General features: G+C 33.6%; 3 protein-coding genes across 3 annotated transcripts; 1 reads left to right on the top strand and 2 right to left on the bottom strand.

The window, feature by feature from the left end:
• Positions 1-280: 280 nt before the first annotated feature.
• Positions 281-1838, top strand: LOC11422205 (probable 2-oxoglutarate-dependent dioxygenase AOP1). The gene is made up of 3 exons (XM_003625012.4): positions 281-753; positions 939-1266; positions 1388-1838. Exons 1-3 carry the CDS (start codon positions 377-379, stop codon positions 1646-1648), a joined length of 966 nt encoding a protein of 321 aa, XP_003625060.1. The 5' UTR covers positions 281-376; the 3' UTR covers positions 1649-1838.
• Positions 1839-2791: 953 nt separating this feature from the next.
• On the bottom strand, positions 2792-6417 carry LOC11416129 (UDP-sulfoquinovose synthase, chloroplastic). The gene is made up of 3 exons (XM_003625011.4): positions 6260-6417; positions 4555-5624; positions 2792-3563 (listed from the first exon to the last, which is right to left on the bottom strand). Exons 2-3 carry the CDS (start codon positions 5584-5586, stop codon positions 3162-3164), a joined length of 1434 nt encoding a protein of 477 aa, XP_003625059.1. The 5' UTR covers positions 5587-5624; positions 6260-6417; the 3' UTR covers positions 2792-3161.
• Positions 6418-7503: 1086 nt separating this feature from the next.
• Positions 7504-12516, bottom strand: LOC11414045 (calmodulin binding protein PICBP). Its single transcript, XM_039827265.1, has 4 exons — positions 12365-12516; positions 12028-12266; positions 7946-11699; positions 7504-7777 (listed from the first exon to the last, which is right to left on the bottom strand). Exons 2-3 carry the CDS (start codon positions 12247-12249, stop codon positions 8013-8015), a joined length of 3909 nt encoding a protein of 1302 aa, XP_039683199.1. The 5' UTR covers positions 12250-12266; positions 12365-12516; the 3' UTR covers positions 7504-7777; positions 7946-8012.
• Between the last annotated feature and the right edge of the window lie 4398 nt (positions 12517-16914).

Here is a 16914-nt window from a genome sequence, read left to right as displayed (position 1 = left end):
ATTTCCTAAGAGTCTAATATGGTACGTTTAGATACATGTGTAAAACTTTTTGTTTTTAAAAAAAGTTCTTTATAAAATAGAAAAAAGTCCCAAAGCTTTGTACCAAAAATAAAAAAGTCCCAAAGCCATGACGTTTGTACTAAAGATTTTAATGCAATTTTTATTGTGAATTATTGTACTATCAAACTTTTAATGCAATTTTGATTGTGGTTTATTGTACATATGTGAACTTAGCATAAGATGTGAAATTATTTAGTGGTCCTGAAAATAAATATATTAATCTCAAACATACAAGGGAGGTTTCTCAGGCTATAAATCAACACCAGATATAGTTTCCTTTACCATGCACCAATTATTTTGAGAGTGAAAGAGCATCATGGGATCAGAAACAGTCTCTCAGATAATCCCTGTCGTTGACTTGTCCGACCAAAACATGAAACCTGGTACTGACACATGGGTCTCAGCTTGCAATGTTGTGAAAACTTCACTAGAAGACTATGGTTGTTTCGTGGCACACTATGATAAAATTGGCAAAGAACTTTGTGACAATGTTATCTTTGGAATTGAAGAATTCTTCAAGCTCCCTTTGGAAACAAAAGCGCAAAAGATAAGTGATAGACCTTTCCATGGCTACTCAGGACAACTCTTAACACTTCCCTTATATGAATCTTTGGATATCCAAGATCCATTAACTATGCTTGGATGTCAAATATTCACCCAAATCATATGGCCACAAGGAAATAATCGTTTCTGGTTGGTATACTCTTTTCACAGATATAAAAGTTTCCATTTTTAATAATAACTTCTTTTTTTTTGGTATCGTTAACCAGTGCCCCGGGGGGCACACCTTAATCAAAATATAGATTCTCTTATCTTGAAATTCCATCAAAATATATATTTATTGATTATAAATGATAGGTGTTTGATTTTGATTACAGCGAAAGCTTCAATGAGTACTCCAAATTGTTGGGAGAATTAGACCATATAGCAAAGAGGATGGTGTTTGAGAGCTATGGTGTTGATACGAAAATATGTGAATCGTTGATAGAATCAAGCAATTATCTCATTCGATGCTTGAAATACAGAACACGAGAGATGGATGAGAATGATTTGGGATTAACACCTCATTCAGACTTGACCATTATATCTGTAGTGCATCAGCTGAATAATCTAAATGGCTTGCAAATCAAATTGAAAAATGGAGAATGGACTGAGGTTGAGGCCTCACCTTCCTCCTTTGTTGTCTTAGCAGGTGATGCATTTACGGTGAGTATACCTCTAATTCTCAATCATAAGTTCTAAAAAATGATTGTCCCACCGAACTCAATAATATTTTGATCAGATGACACATATCTCTTCTAATTTAGATGTATTTTTTATGTGCTAGATATGGAGTAACGGAAGGATACGTGCATGTGAACATAGAGTTATAATGAATGCAACGAAAACAAGATACGCAGCTGCATTATTTTCTTTTGCTAGTAAGATTATGGAGATACCAGAAGAGCTTGTGAATGAGGAACATCCCTTGCGTTATAAACCAACATTCGACCATTACGATTATCTTCGTTTCTTTCAGAAAGAAAAAATGAAAGAACCTATTTCACGCATGGAAGTGTATTGTGGAATTAATTTCAAGCCTAAGTGAAAATGAATGAATCAGCTTTCTCTTGTTCATAAAGAATTGTGTGGAAATGAATTGTGTGTTGCTATATACATGAGTGTGTTGGTTGCTGCCTTATGTGTTCTTCTAGGGTTATTTTTTCTTTTGCTTTGTAATAATTTGTGCGTTACTATTGTAAACAATGTATTTAATGAATAATGAAAGTCTAAAGTTTGTAATGGAGGGAAGTAAATGTAAATCCTTTCGCAAGTGTTTTTTTAGCTTGAAAGTCTTTCATGCATTGGTTTGGAGTACCATCATATCACCCTTAATTTTTCTAGTTATGATTTTAGGGACAAGAGAAGTTCAAATTACACTCCAATTATGTGCTCGGGGAAATTTAATTGGTAGCAGACAATACACGAAAAAGTAACACATTTAGTATCTTACTATCATCTGCAAATCGTGCATATGTTCATATCATTTCACATTTTTATAATCCAGCATATTATAAATTCAAACCTAATTTTGGTACATAATAGTATATTTTAATTAATCTCCAAATTAGATGACATAATGCTTGGCAAAGTTCTCTCTTTCAATGAAAACGAGACAAAAATTTATTCCAAAATATGAATACACTTTTCAAATAATCACCTAAAAGACATGAAAGATAATAACTTAAATGTTGGACAGAAAATGAAATATATTGTTTTTTTTTTTGACAGAAAATGAAATATAATGTTTCAAAAAAAGATTTCCGGTTGTAGGGGACCTGAAATTATGTCTTTTAGTAAGTTTCTATCAATTACCAATAAATATGGTTGTATAATATAACTTCAAATAGATTTCTGCAGTACGACATTCTTTGGATATTGAAGAAAAATATAAGCAAAAACGTTATAATCAATGTGAGCAATAACGTGTCAACTCAATCTTTCTGACCCTACCAGATAATCAAAGGACTACATAATTATTTATTTATTTATTTTGCGAAGGCGACAGAGGGACTAAATTATTAATTCATGATCTGCAATTTCATAGACTAATTTGTTATTAGGATATGCTAACAAGTGCACAAGGGACACTTATTGTTTCATAAATTCGAGCGAGAACTTGATAAATCTCTACAATTTTGATGACTAGAATGAAATGATGATTCACCTCAGATAAAATTCAATCAAAGGATATGAAGTGCAATTCATACTCATTTATTGAAAACTTTCATCGTACTATTTTATAAACACATAAAATAGCATCATTACACTGATAACAACACATAGAACGGCATCATTACACTGATATTATATTACAAATGGTAATTGTAAACGAAACAACAGTCCCTACGTACACATATGACTCGAGGAAAAACACTTTAAAACTCCGAAGATCTATTCTACATTAGGGTATGAAGGTTTCACATATCGATCCCGGGATTGTAGTGTACAAAAGCTAGAATACAGCAATTTGAAACATTCAATCCAATGCAGCACAATCTAATCCCAAGAAGTGTCATAATTATGTAGGATAAGATTATGCCAGCAGCCAAGCAAACACCTTAGGATGTAAGAGTTTTTGTTTTGACCCCAACTTTTCTCCAAGAAACACCAGGCATAATTTGCTTTGTATCAACGCGGTCTTTGTACTGGACCGCAAAGTTAAGCAGTGAATCAATGAGAGAATCTGAAAGAAAGTGTGGTTTGAGTCCAAGATCAACTAGTTTAGTGTTTTTGCAGTTGTAATAATGCTCCTCTAACTCCACTCTTGGGTTAGGCACTGATATGGTTTTCACATCAAGGCCCAACTTCTCGCCAGCTTTCGTAACAAGCTCAGCTAGTTCAGTCACTTTAAATTGCTCAGTAAATTGATTGAAGACTCTGAACTCTCCAGGGTTAGCCGGGTTTGCAATGGCAAGCTCAACACATTGAACTGTATCTCTTATGTCAAGGAAGGCCCTAGTCTGAAACATGTGAAACACAAGTAACATGCAAAATATTAATTAGTGGCCAAGAATACTTGTTGCATTACCATCTATTCTATACACTAGTAGTGGCCATTTCCATTAACAAACTTTTGCAGTATCCAACCTGTTCGTATGTAAATTTTATTTTGTACCTCTAAAGTCTAAACCATATTGAATTTCACGGTAATAAAAATTCATAGTTGAATATGCTGACTACTATCTAAGAAGTAATTCAGTCAATAAATTTAGTATACAAAACAGAACTCTTAGACTGAAAGATCTTTGCCTAAAGTTTTGAAGGGACGCGAAACCTATTCATTGAAGATCAAGCCTTACATTTATTTTTCTCTATGTGTACTTCTCCTATCAATAACACATTTTAATATAATTCCACACAAAATATTTTTTAATATTTTTTTCTAAAAAAATATCAGATGTTCAAAAAAAATTAATTCATCTAGTGTTGGTATCTTTTAGAAATAGATTCAGAATTTAGGTAAAAAAATGTTATTTTTTCTTTCAATTTTAGCCATCATATGGTCGGCAGTTATATGGTTTAATTATTTTCATCACTAAAATGATTGCTTAGCTGTAACTGTAAATAATTGGAAGTTAAAATGTAGTCAACAAATCATCAATGAAGCAGTCAGTGTTTGATTTCTGCCTTTCTTAGCAGTCTTCTTTTTGACACAATTTTGGATCGGGCTAATATGCTTAATAAGTTAATAATGGAAGTAATTGTCGCGGCAGGTTAATATAAAATGTATTCTATAAGGTAATTAAATTTTTGATGAATAATTTAATAGCACTGTTAATCTTCTTTCAATACTAAGAAGCCTCACCAATACAGTTTAATTCTGCACCAGTAATGACAAAAACACATCCAAGGTTCGAAAAATTCAAAAAATCTATCATTTTGTCATTGGAAACAGTCACTGTTCTACTTATCAGTTATCAATAAGAAATAAACAAGAGATTGGTATGTTACCTGGCCTCCTTTGCCATACACAGTGAGTGGATGACCAACAGCAGCCTGAACACAGAACCGATTCAATGCAGTTCCAAATATTGCATCATAGTCGAACCTGTTACACAACTCTTCATGCATTGCAGTTTCATCTGTTCTTACCCCATATACTACTCCTTGATTCAGATCAGTTGCCCGAATCCCCCAAGCTTTGCAAGTGAAAGCTATGTTGTGGGAATCATGTACCTTGCTTAAATGATAAAATGAGCTAGCTTGCTTTGGATACGGCAAAGTGTCTGTCCTTCCATTGTGAGTAATGGTAATATAACCTTCCTCAATATCAATATTTGGAGTTCCATATTCACCCATTGTCCCAAGCTTAACTAGATGACAATCCTCTCTGTACTCTTTTATAGCAAAGAGCACGTTCAGTGTCCCAACAACATTGTTTTGCTGTGTATAGACAGCTCTTGACCGGTCTATCATAGAGTAAGGAGCAGATCGCTGTTCCCCGAAATGGACAACAGCATCGGGCTCGTAGGACTTGAAGGTTTCAGATAAGAACTCAAACTCACAGATATCACCAATGTATAGCTCAATACTTTTTCCAGTGAGAGATTTCCAACACTGAATGCGATCCTGAATGGAGGAAATTGGTGTAAGAGAATCTAGTCCGAGCTGGTGATCAAAAAGGCGTCGAACAAGGTTGTCAACAATGGCAACCTCATAGCCTTTGTTAGAAAGGTGGAGGGCAGTTGCCCAACCACAGTATCCATCTCCACCAATGACCATTACTCGCTTCGGTTTAAAAGGGTCGCCAGAACTAGTTTGAACCGGGGCTTCCTGACCAGTTGAAATTGTAGAAGCATTTACAACTGCCAAACTTTTTCTTGGTTTCTGTTCTCGCAAGAAAAGCTGTCTAAATGGAGTTTTGGAGTTATCACAAACAACCGTGTTAGAAAATGATGTTGAGCACTGGTGAAAAGGTTTTAAACAAGGTTTGTTTGAAGCGGAGAAAGTCAAGGAGCAAGAAGATGATAGCAACTGAGCCATTTCGATCAGAGGTTCCTCTAACTACTTCAAACACGTTCCTGGAACAAGAGTTAAAATCCGGTCAACAATATACATAGTTCGTAGCGCAATTGAGTAAGAGACTCACTAACTTAATGTCCAACATTGTATATCAAGAACAAGTAACCAAAAGCAAAGACTAATAATTTCATCATCAGGCATCAACACTCAACAATTGTGTGAATGAAAATCAACATAAGAAACAGACGCGCTTTGAGAAATGGAAGATAAGCAATTTTGAACCTTATCAATTTTCTAGGGTATAAAATCACTGTGAAGTTCTACAAATTTAACCATTTTTCATTACCTCCTTTTCCCTTTTTTTTTTTTACTGAAATTACCTCCATTCCTAACCGCTTCAGAACTTAATTTTAACCAAATCAAATTTATCTCGAATTTCCATTAATTTAAAATAAAGCTTTAATTCCAATAACAATAGTCCACCCAAACACAAGTAATGATTCTGAAAATCAACAAAAAGGACTTGACCCACATAAAGAAAATGAACTATGAAAATAAAGTTATAACCTTTACATGCTCAAAAGACTCTAAACACAATTCAATCCATGCCCACTTCATAAAATTATGCAAAAATGGAACACAGCAGAACAATTCAAGCGAAGAAGAATATAAATTGAAATGGAGGGTAACTAACCTGAAGAGAATGCGAAAATGGAGTGAAGAGTGAAATGGATTTGACTAACATGTGGGTTCTGGATAAACGCTTTCTACAATGCAATATTTGAGTTTCGATAACAAGTATCAATTGGGGTTCATAGGAATATCCTTCTCTTCTTTGTCTCTCTCTCTCAACATTTTATTATAATTTTTATTTTATTTTATTTTTAATAAGGTTAATTAAGTAAATCGTCCCTGTAAATATTTAAAATAATATTTTTAATTTATGAATTTTTTTACAAGGACTACAAATGCTGATAAATTTTTTATAGGGATCAAAAATGTTGAGGGAAAATTTTAAAGACTAAAAAGGTGCATTTTATTTAATAGGTATTAAAAATGAAATTGTGAATATTTATAGGCACAATTTACTTAATTAACCCTCTTTTATAAAAGTAACTTCTGATTTAAGTGAATAGTCAAATTTGCCCTCCAAATTGTCGTGATTAAATATCCCTAGTGTGAAATGTTATGAACACTCTTTTTTTAACCTTCTCAGTAACATCCACTCTTCTATTGGTTGGGCGAAATTCATGTAAGTCTCATCATTTTATGGAATCTATTTCATATGTGTGTTACTCGCATGAATTTCATGCAATAAAAGAGTGTTCGAAAGAGTGTTCATATCACTTTGTTCAACCTCTTAAAACAGTTATATGTAACAATGATCATGTCGTAACTCGGTAGATTTTGTGTCATTCAACCTCTCGGAAAAAGTCGATTGGTAGTTACGCTTCAAACTAAAAAATAATGATTAGGACGTAACTTTCAGAAGATTTTGTGCTGCTCAACCTCTCAAAAAATTGATAGTTACACTTAAAACTTAAAAACAATGATCAGTCGTAACTCTTGATAAATTTTATACAATCGAAAATTAGATATAATAAATTCAAGAGGCTTTTAAACGATGCGAGGGAGAGACTTGTGAAGCAACCATCCCAAATTGAAACATCATTCAATTTCATTTCATATATAAAAAATGTTGGTGTTAATCTTGATAAAAAATAAATAAATAAAAAAAAAAAAAAGGCCTAATGAAAAGCATAAGACTAGATTATCTCAATTTCATTTCATATAACAAAAAAATGGAGAAAATGTCACTAGTAACGATTATCAGCTAACACGTGACAATTAATAGGATCAGCTGATAAAGCTTTGTTGCATAGCATAGCATGACTAATTATACATCTATTTAAATTCAAATATGCTAATCAAAACAAGTAAAGAAACCAAGCACTCGTTGCTTTTCACTTCATTTGTGGTTGTTTCAGAAATTTTTACAGTCAGAAGACAAGAACAATAATATGCAATACAATATCTCCCCAAATAAATAAAATTTAGCTATAAGATTGTACACACAACATTCAATATCCTCTTATATATTTGCTTCCTAAGGGACATATTGACAAATCAGAGATCTCACACAATGTTTTCACAAATAATAAACTGCATAATCATCTCAAAGGATTATGATCAAATACATTTCCTTGTTGACCTGCACATTTAGATTGAAACACCTAATTAGACTCTTCAAGACAGTAGCATTAAACTAGAAACTATTACTATTAATTCATAAAATACTAGAATTTTTTTTGTTTGATTGATATAGAACCATTCCTTCTATGTTGTCTCAAATCTCAATTGTAGTTTACTATATCTTTACCTTTCAGCTTGTTTGAAATTGGCATGACTGCATTTTGCATCAATGCTATTCTTGTATTTAGCAGGTTTCAATGTTTTACGGTTGGCACGACTGTCTCGAAAGCTTCCACCAATAGCTCCACTTTTCTCTTCCTAGCCGGGGTTAATTTGGAAACAACCTGTCTAAGTGCATAATCAAGCATCCATTCTTCTGTACCTTTTCTTTCTGCCATATCTTGATGCCTCAATTGAACTTTTTCATCTTCTGAATCGGGTTCTAATGGTAGATATCTAGGCTCTCTTGGGTTGAATTTCCTTACTTTTTCCAATGCCTTGATGAATCTCCTAAGAAGTACCACTTTTTTAAGATTGCTCCAATTTCTAGACAGTTTCTGGTTCGGTTTGTTTACCTCCTTTGATACTGATTCTTCTTTTCGTTCCTCGACTATTCCATTTCCAGATTCCATCTTTTGTTCTTTTTGGTTCAAGCCTTCACTGTAAATTCCTCCAGTTCTGTCAATTGTGCTGTTGTCAGGAAGTGGTTGTGTGTCTGGAAGGATTGAATCTATTGCGTCTTCTACCATCTTGATGGCTTCGATCTGCCGGAGTTCAACTTCAGCATCCACTACAGCACGATCTTTGAAAGGCATATCTTGAATAACCACAGGTGTATTTTCATAAGAGACAGAAATTTCTCTTGTTGTGATATCTTCATACTTTGAATCTTTTTCATCTGCCACATCAGTTGATGTCTTGGAATTGTTTTCTGTCATATCTGATACCATGTGCTTAAACACAGTGAACCACAGTCCTGTGCTGCCTTGTTTCTCTAGCTGATTCTTGGATTCTACAACAGCACTTGTAGGAGCTTCAGACTTTTCCAGTTGATCTTTTTCAACCACATCTTTGATGTCTGTTGTTGGTTCATCTAATCGGTTTGAAGGGGCTTCTGGAACAACCAAATTAGATCTCAGTGATCTTACAATACCATTCAGGATTAAGCTTTTAGTCACAGAAAATTGTTCACCATGACCACCAATGACATCCTTGGTTTTTGTATTCAAATCTGATACCAGATCTTCTGGAACTTCATCGACCATTCGTTTGGTTGGAGCCTCCTCATGACAGCTGCTTATAGTTTCCACTGGCTTAATAGGCTTGCAAAGTTCAGGCATTGGATTGTCACTAGCTTTATCAGAAAATTCCATGGTACTATCATTTGAAAATGATACTTTTCCAAGCAATGTCTTAGCAGATAAAACTGAGGAAGCATCAAGTGATTGAAGTGGATTTTCCAGAGATTCCACTGTTGCAGAAGATCGCAATCCATTTTCAGCATCTTGAATTGGCCGAAGTGTTTCAAAAGCTTCTATTAGAAGGGTCACTCTTTGTCTTTGAGCTGGTGCGAGTTTAGAAATAACCTTTTGAAGTGCATAGTCAAGCATCCACTCCTCAGATTTTTTTCTCTCTTCCGATGTTTGGCGGTTAAGAAAAACTTTCTCCCCTTCGAAGTTGGCATCTGAAGGCAATTCTCTTGGTCTTCTTGGATTGATGTTTCTTACCTTATCTAATGCCTTTACAAACCTTTTCAACATGATTAGCTTTTTCAGATGGCTCCAGCTTTTTGGTTTGTTCTCCGTCTTCTTTGCTTCTTTAGGAGTTTCTGTGAAACTTGTGGCATTCATTTCTTCTCTTTCACCTTCACTCTTTTCGAGTAATTCATCTGAGCCGTAGCTTCTAGATTTTGAACGATCATCAGAAGAGAGGTCTTCAGTTTCAGGGAGAAGAATTTCATCAAATGCTTTTTGCACAAGCTCAATTACATTCTTCTTTTCTTCATCCATATCCGAATCTGTTTCATTATAATTGTGACAAGAAGAGTTGTTTCCTCCATTAAACACGGCATCACCTTGCTCTCTACCTTCTTTGTCCTTCCCAACAACGGGAAGCTTATTATCATATTTTCCTGTGTTACTTAATACTGCTTGCTTATACATCAAATGCCACTTTTTTATATATTTCTGATCTCTTTCCTGCACTCCATATGGCACATCAGTAGTACTAGTACCATGTTTAAGATCTTCCTTCACAATACTCTTCTCCTGCACTTTATATTCGCCTTCGGCTGTTACTTCCTCCTCCATTATCCCAGTATCGCAAACCGGAAACTTGACTGCTTTTGTTGCTGTTGATTTCACAGTAGCACTTTCATCATTTTTCTTACATGCATCCATATTCTTGTCATTCCTTGCTCTCTCAGTTACCTCAAAATCCCTTCTGTCGTTTATTTCTTCCTTGCTATGATTCGAGGAAGCATCAAGTGATTGAATCAGATTTGCATGAGACTCCACCGTTGCAGAAGTCTGTGGTCCATTTTCAGCATCTTGAACGGGACGAATAGTTTCAAAAGCTTCTACTAAAAGTGTCACTCTTTGTCTTTGAGCAGGTGCGAGTTTAGAAATAACCTTTTGAAGTGCATAATCAAGCATCCACTCCTCAGATTTTTTCCTCTCTTCTGATGTTTGGCGGTTAAGAAGAACTTTCTCTGCTTCAAAGTTGGCATCTGAAGGCAATTGTCTTGGTCTTCTTGAGTTGATGTTTCGTACCTTCTCCAATGCCTTTACAAACCTTTTTAAGAGGATTACCTTTTTCAGATGGCTCCAGCTTTTTTGTTTGCTCTCCATCTTCGGCACTTCTTTAGGAGATTCTGTGAAAGTTGTGGTATTCCTTTCTTCAATTTTACCTCCACTCTTTTCTAAAAGTACCTCATCTGTTTCATTGCCTCTAGATTTTGAATGACCCTCAGAGGAAAGGTCTTCAACTTCAGGGAGAAGAATCTCATCAAATGCTTTCTGCACAAGCTCAATTACATTCTTCTTTTCATCATCCATATCTGAATCTGTTTCACTATAATTGCGATAAGAGTTGTTTCCTTCATTATCTTCCTCTCCACCTTCTTTTTCCTTTTCGACAAGAGGAACTTTATTATCACATTTTCCTGTATTACTTAATACTGCATGTTTATACATCAAATGCCACTTTTTTATATATTTCTGATCTCTTTCTTGCACTCCATATGCCACACTAGTAGTACTACCAGGTTTAGGCTCTTCTTGTGTAGAACTCTTCTGCAGCACTTCATAGTCTGTAACCATATGCTTGTCTTTGGTTGAAGTGTCGCATTCATTAACTGTGGATGGTGGAGCATCGTGCGGCTTAAAAGGTGATGATTCCATTGACACATTTTTCACATTCTGCTGAGAGTTACCATCTTCACTGTGGACAGTTTTGGTTTTCTGAGTACCTTTCCTTGCATTACCAACTTGCTTTGATCTGCCATCCTTTTTCGTGGACTTTTGTGACTTCAACTGACGTCTCCTCATCGACACAAAGCGCTTCAACGGAGGAAGATCACCATGGTGATGACCATGAAGAGAGCAGTAAGCATATGTACAAACCTTAACAGCTGATACTCCTTGAGAACTACTTCCCTCTTGAGGGAGGTCAATGTGATTAGGGAAATGGGAATCCTTGATAGTGGAAGAGCAAGTGGCTTTATGCAAACTTGGTTTTTTTGCTGAGATCCTCACAGGCTTCAAGCTTAATCTTCTAGTCATGACTCTTTGGGACTTGTTACCAGCATCACTTGTACTGTTCCTATTATTGCCATCAATGCCATCAGTGGATTCAGAATATAGCTTTGTTGTTGATTTAGGTCCCTTGACAGTTAAAAGCTTGATTGATCTTGATGACTTCATCTTCCTCTTTTGTATAATCTGCCATAGGCAACAACATTATTACTTACTCACTCCATCCCACAATAACTATCGCATTTAACTATTTCATACGAATTAAGAAAACATGTAAATACAAGAAAGAGAATTGTGATCTTCCTACTCAAATCCAATGTTGTCAAATAGTAGCTATATAGCGTAGCGAAATTTTAACAAATTAATATTGTCCCGTGATATGCAATTTAGTACATAAGTGTTGTCAAATAGCGTATATAACACTATGATCATAGTTCATAACCTATCCCCGATTGACTAAACAGTCAAAATCACATATATAAAATTCAAGGTTTTCAGAATCAGCAAACATTACCTGAAAACCATCCTTTGCATGAGAACTACCAGTGGCCTTCATGTAATTGGGTGATGCCTCCTCTACCATCTCAGTTGTTCTCACTTTATGATCATACTGTGGTTTCCTTCCTCTGCTGGACAATCTTTGAAGCTTCATTGATCTCACTTTCTTCATTTTCTTCTTAGATTCCAATTTTTCTTGATTGCTAGAAACAGATTCAATCTCAGCATTTGGATTCATGATTTTACAGTGTCTGTCTGTTTAATTCAAAGAATAAAAATAACTAAGGATTGAGTAAACTAATTTATTACACTAAGCAAAACAAATGAAGCAAAAAAAAAAAAAAAAATTGCACCTGATGATAAATAATGATAATCCTTGACTTGATGTGGAGTTTGTATTTTCAAAGGAAATTACATACAAGAGTTTGTTGAGTGTGGAATCTTGTCTTGAAGACTTGTACAGTTGTCTTTGTTTTCCTATAGGTTTTAACTATATTTATTATAAATAAATAATAATTAATAAATAGTACAAACTTTATAACTAAAGAGAAAAATGAATTGTGACTTTTGTGGATTTGGGTGCATGTTGAGAATTGAACGTGTCAAAAGGTAATAAAAAAAGGTGGCATGGGACCAAGAAAGAGGTGCTTTGCTTGACTAGAAGGAGAGACGAATAGTTCCATGTGTGTTCAATTGGAATTTTCTTTGGTCAATTGGCTAAACGTGGAAACAATTCATTTATGATTTATGTTTGGTTGTTGAGATTAAAGTTTAAAGCATATGATGTGTCAGCCAATCACATTTTGTCATCAAAACAAAAAATCATGTGACTACTTTTTAATATTTAAAATGGTTAAATATGAAGTTTAAATCTCGACAACTCCATTTATTTGTCGATGTGTCAAAAAAATTAAAAGAATTTTATGGAATATCAATCTAAAATTAATTTGCATCGACTCATGGTGCATATCTCTTGATTTTCTATCGGCAATTCAAGTTAACTTAATAAATGTAAAAAATTAAATTAATTAAGTTAATTGATTTGTCCCCTCAAAAAAAATTGATTAGTTATATTAAATTAAAAATTGAACAATTCACCAAAAAAAAAATAGAACTGGAATAGATTATTTTTATGTGAATGTATTATATTGTGTTTTAGTTTAAGAGCTATTGAATATTAATTTCTTTTTACAGAATATGGAATACTTTTTTTTTTTTATATTTAAGTTATGAGAAATACTTACTTAATCAAAAATACAAATAAAATGTAACCAAAAAAAAAAACGCAAATAAAAAGTTATTAGACACCCATACATAAATTGAAAAAAATAAAAGAGAAAAGAATTGAATAATGTGACTAAATTTTTTTCATTTATTTTTCTCAATTGATGTGAATATACCCAAACATTTTCGATTTATATATGTCTAGGTAAGACTTGCTCACAAGTTACAACCTTGCTAAGTTTATTCTAGCTCAAAAACATATATAATACAATCCCTAAAAAAAGAGTTTATTTCAGCTTTTTCTTCGGTGACATCTGAGATTTGGTTGGCGGTGATCATATGAAATGTGGTGGCAAACGTAACACCTCTAAATTCATTAATTAATTATATGAGTCTCATGGGATCAAAACCCCCACCATCGACCCTTTTAATTTATATATGATATGATAAGTCAAAATTGATTTTTTGAGTCAAAATTGTCACAGATGCAAAATTTAATGGACGGTTTTGCAGTTTTTTTTAGGGGATCAAAATCGCAACTTTGAGAAAGTTAAAGGATTAAAACTGTTATTGAGCCTTATTTTTAAGACTCTGCCTTAACTATAACTTTACTCTTTCAGTCAATATTGACTCTTTTCTTCCACACTATTAAACCAACTCACACTAACTCCATACATGACTCAGATATGTAGCTGATATAGCAAGTAAACATTGCAGATTAAGAATATATAACAAATTTTATAGAAGATAGCACAAGCATTACTTCATAACACCCTTCCGTGATAATAGCATGTTAGTATTATTAAAGATTGACAAATTCAAAGGTTTGTCCATGGCCTCCTTTAAGTTGGTCTTGCTCTTTATCTTTTCCATGAAAAATATAACCTAGCAAGCAAAGAAACATTATTGATCTTTGGAGCACTTATTTAGGCGATCAAACTAGTTAAAATACCACCTTTCAATTGAATGCCAAAACCATCCTATCATATATATTTTTGTAAAGGTGATGTCCGGATGTCCCAGAATTGGTGAATAATAGGATTTAGGAAATATGAAAGATTTATAAAAAATTTAGAAAATAAGAAGGCTTTCACGATGAGTTCCAATTGTTAGTTTATGATGAAAGCCATATTAGATGCAATATTATTATATTTTCAATAATAGACTATTTGATGTATTTAATGTTTAGTGGATGGTTTAAATTAGATTTTTAGCGAAATTACACATGTGGTCTCTTAACTTAATTTTAGATAAAGACTTTGTTCTTTATCTTTTGTTTTCCTCACTTTAGTCATTTTCGGATGTTTGCATATGAATTTTCGTTTTTAAATCTATGATTTAATTTTTCTGTGAGCTCTCAATCTTCAATTATAGGTGCCGTTTATCATGGAAAAGGTTGGTTTTTCCCACCATGGAAAAGTTAGTTTTTGACCACTAGATTAAAGAGGTACACTGATCTTATCATATGCTTACCCATACTATATATCTTCCCCCACTCACCCACCACCATACTCTCACTGCCATCAACTCCATCCTCGTTCTTCCTCTGGCGGTTGTTTTTCAACAAGCGTGTTCTCCGATGTCGGCGGTGCTAGTGGTACCGGTTTCAAATTGAAAAAAATATGCACACATGAGCGGTGTTCTCTATGTATTTCGATTTTTTTAATTGATTAGATATGGACAAGTGATTATGATCCTTGACTTGAGTTTGGCGGTGGTGGTGAAAAGGAGGATGATGGTAGTGAGATTGAAGACAAAGTGGGAAGATATATAGTATGGATAAGCCTATGATAAGATCAGTGTACCTCTTTAATTCAGTTGTCAAAAACTAATTTTTCCATGGTGGGAAAAATCAGCCTTTCCCATGCTAAACGGCACTTCAATTATAATGTCCTTCTAGCGCGTTTGCATATAAATCTTAGATTTAAATCTTGAGACCACATTGACGTTTTTGCCAATTTGAAAAATTCAATAATATAGGACTTGTTTGTATTAGTGTACTGTTTAATTAATAAATGATGTTCATCCCATGAGCTTAGCTCAATTGGTAGGGAGATTGCATATTATATGCAGAGGTTGGGGTTTGAACCCCGGACACTCCACTTCTCCACAATTAAATTGTATGAACTCTAGCCACCTGACTCCTTGATAAAAAAAATTATGTCCTTTTCCACATTTAAATAAGTAAAAAGAAAATTTTAAAAATGCTAAATAAATATGTAAATACTATATTGAAAAGTGGTGTATTCAACTTTTAGAAGTTTCAAAAATATTATTTCAAATACAAAAATACACTTAAGCATTTGTTAGCGTGTATTATAACTAAATAGAGACGCTAAAAATTTTCACCACTCAATTGATTCAACTTCGTCTTTTTTATTCAAAATTTTCACCACATTTTTAAAAAAAAATTAGATTTATTTTGATATACAAACTAAATTACTTTGTCTTTTTTATGTTTGGATTAATATTTATTAAAGGAATATTTTAATTAGGAATGACAATGCAAGTTAGCCCCTTAGGACCGATGTTAGCCCGTAAAATACGGCGGGGCCATTTTGAGGTGGTGGTTTCAACTACAAAAATTGCTTTTCTGACATTGATAACTTCACAATGAAATAAGAAAATTATCCAAAGGCTCCCAGCGGTAGTTAACTACCGCTGAATACTTTTCTTTAATTTTTTAGGTACTGAGAACCAACCCAATGTTCAATTTCCCTGCTACATTCACATATTCACATTCATATTCTTTCCTCTGACTTCTCTTTCTAACCATTCTCTTTCTAATATGCTAAAAAAATCATCTTCTTCATCCTTACCTTATTATTCTCACTCCACCCATTGTTTGTACTTGTTCTTGTTATTGCTGTTTTTGAACATACCCATAACTTTAATTTAAAAAAAAATCCATTTTGTTGAATTGAGTATTTTTTTATTGTTGTTTTTGAAACTACCCATTATAATTTTGAGAAAAAAAAAAATGATTTTGTTGAATTGGGTAATTTTTGTTGTTTCTTCTGGAAAAAAATCGTTCTTTTTTTTTGTATCCATGGATGCACAAGCAGATTTATCAAGCTACTATGCCATCTCCAACAAATTCATCAAATGGGTCATTCACTGATAACTCTTTTTCATTCCATTTGAATTCAAAATCAAACTCTTCTCTTTCATGGCATTTACTTCATGAAAAACCAGATAAAAATGTTCATGTTAATCTCATAAAACAAGAACAGGATGAAGTTGTTGATGGTGATGGTGAAGAAGGTTAAACAATTGATTTCATGGGTAAACTTATTTGTTTCATGAGGAGATTAGAGGAAGAAACACAAAGGAATTGAATTGATTGCTTCCGAAAATTTTGTTTAAATTGTTGTAACCTGCGATGGAAGCACTTTGTAGTCATTTCCATGTGTCATTAGGAAACATCTAATGTCAGAAAAGCAATTTTCTTCAACTACATGCCATACCAAGAGGTGGACTGGTGGGCAAGCCCGTCTAACATTTTTTTCCAAAACTTTTTTTGGATAAATGTTATTAAAAAAATATGCTAGCAATATAAAAAGTTATTTTTATTTTCTTATAATCATTTTATCCTCATTATAATTCCATCTAAAGAGAAAAACAATTGTCTAACAAAGAATTATCCAATTGTTTTTGGGGAAAACCTAAAAATTAGTCA

The sequence above is a fragment of the Medicago truncatula genome, chromosome 7, assembly GCF_003473485.1.
Source record: "Medicago truncatula cultivar Jemalong A17 chromosome 7, MtrunA17r5.0-ANR, whole genome shotgun sequence".
Taxonomy (NCBI): domain Eukaryota; kingdom Viridiplantae; phylum Streptophyta; class Magnoliopsida; order Fabales; family Fabaceae; genus Medicago; species Medicago truncatula.
Note: the sequence above shows the minus strand (reverse complement) of the source record. Positions and strands in the feature narration are given on the sequence as shown.

What these genes read in the sequence shown, in the direction of transcription:
- LOC11422205 (XM_003625012.4), top strand. Translation starts at nt 377, where the DNA reads ATGGGATCAGAAACAGTCTCTCAGATAATCCCTGTCGTTGACTTGTCC. An exon ending in CAAGGAAATAATCGTTTCTG is followed by an intron (nt 754 to 938) that starts GTTGGTATACTC and finishes TTTTGATTACAG; the next exon opens with CGAAAGCTTCAATGAGTACT. An exon ending in TAGCAGGTGATGCATTTACG is followed by an intron (nt 1,267 to 1,387) that starts GTGAGTATACCT and finishes TTTATGTGCTAG; the next exon opens with ATATGGAGTAACGGAAGGAT.
- LOC11414045 (XM_039827265.1), bottom strand. Translation starts at nt 12,249, where the DNA reads ATGAATCCAAATGCTGAGATTGAATCTGTTTCTAGCAATCAAGAAAAA. An exon ending in ATGCAAAGGATGGTTTTCAG is followed by an intron (nt 11,700 to 12,027) that starts GTAATGTTTGCT and finishes TGCCTATGGCAG; the next exon opens with ATTATACAAAAGAGGAAGAT.
- LOC11416129 (XM_003625011.4), bottom strand. Translation starts at nt 5,586, where the DNA reads ATGGCTCAGTTGCTATCATCTTCTTGCTCCTTGACTTTCTCCGCTTCA. An exon ending in TGTATGGCAAAGGAGGCCAG is followed by an intron (nt 3,564 to 4,554) that starts GTAACATACCAA and finishes CACATGTTTCAG; the next exon opens with ACTAGGGCCTTCCTTGACAT.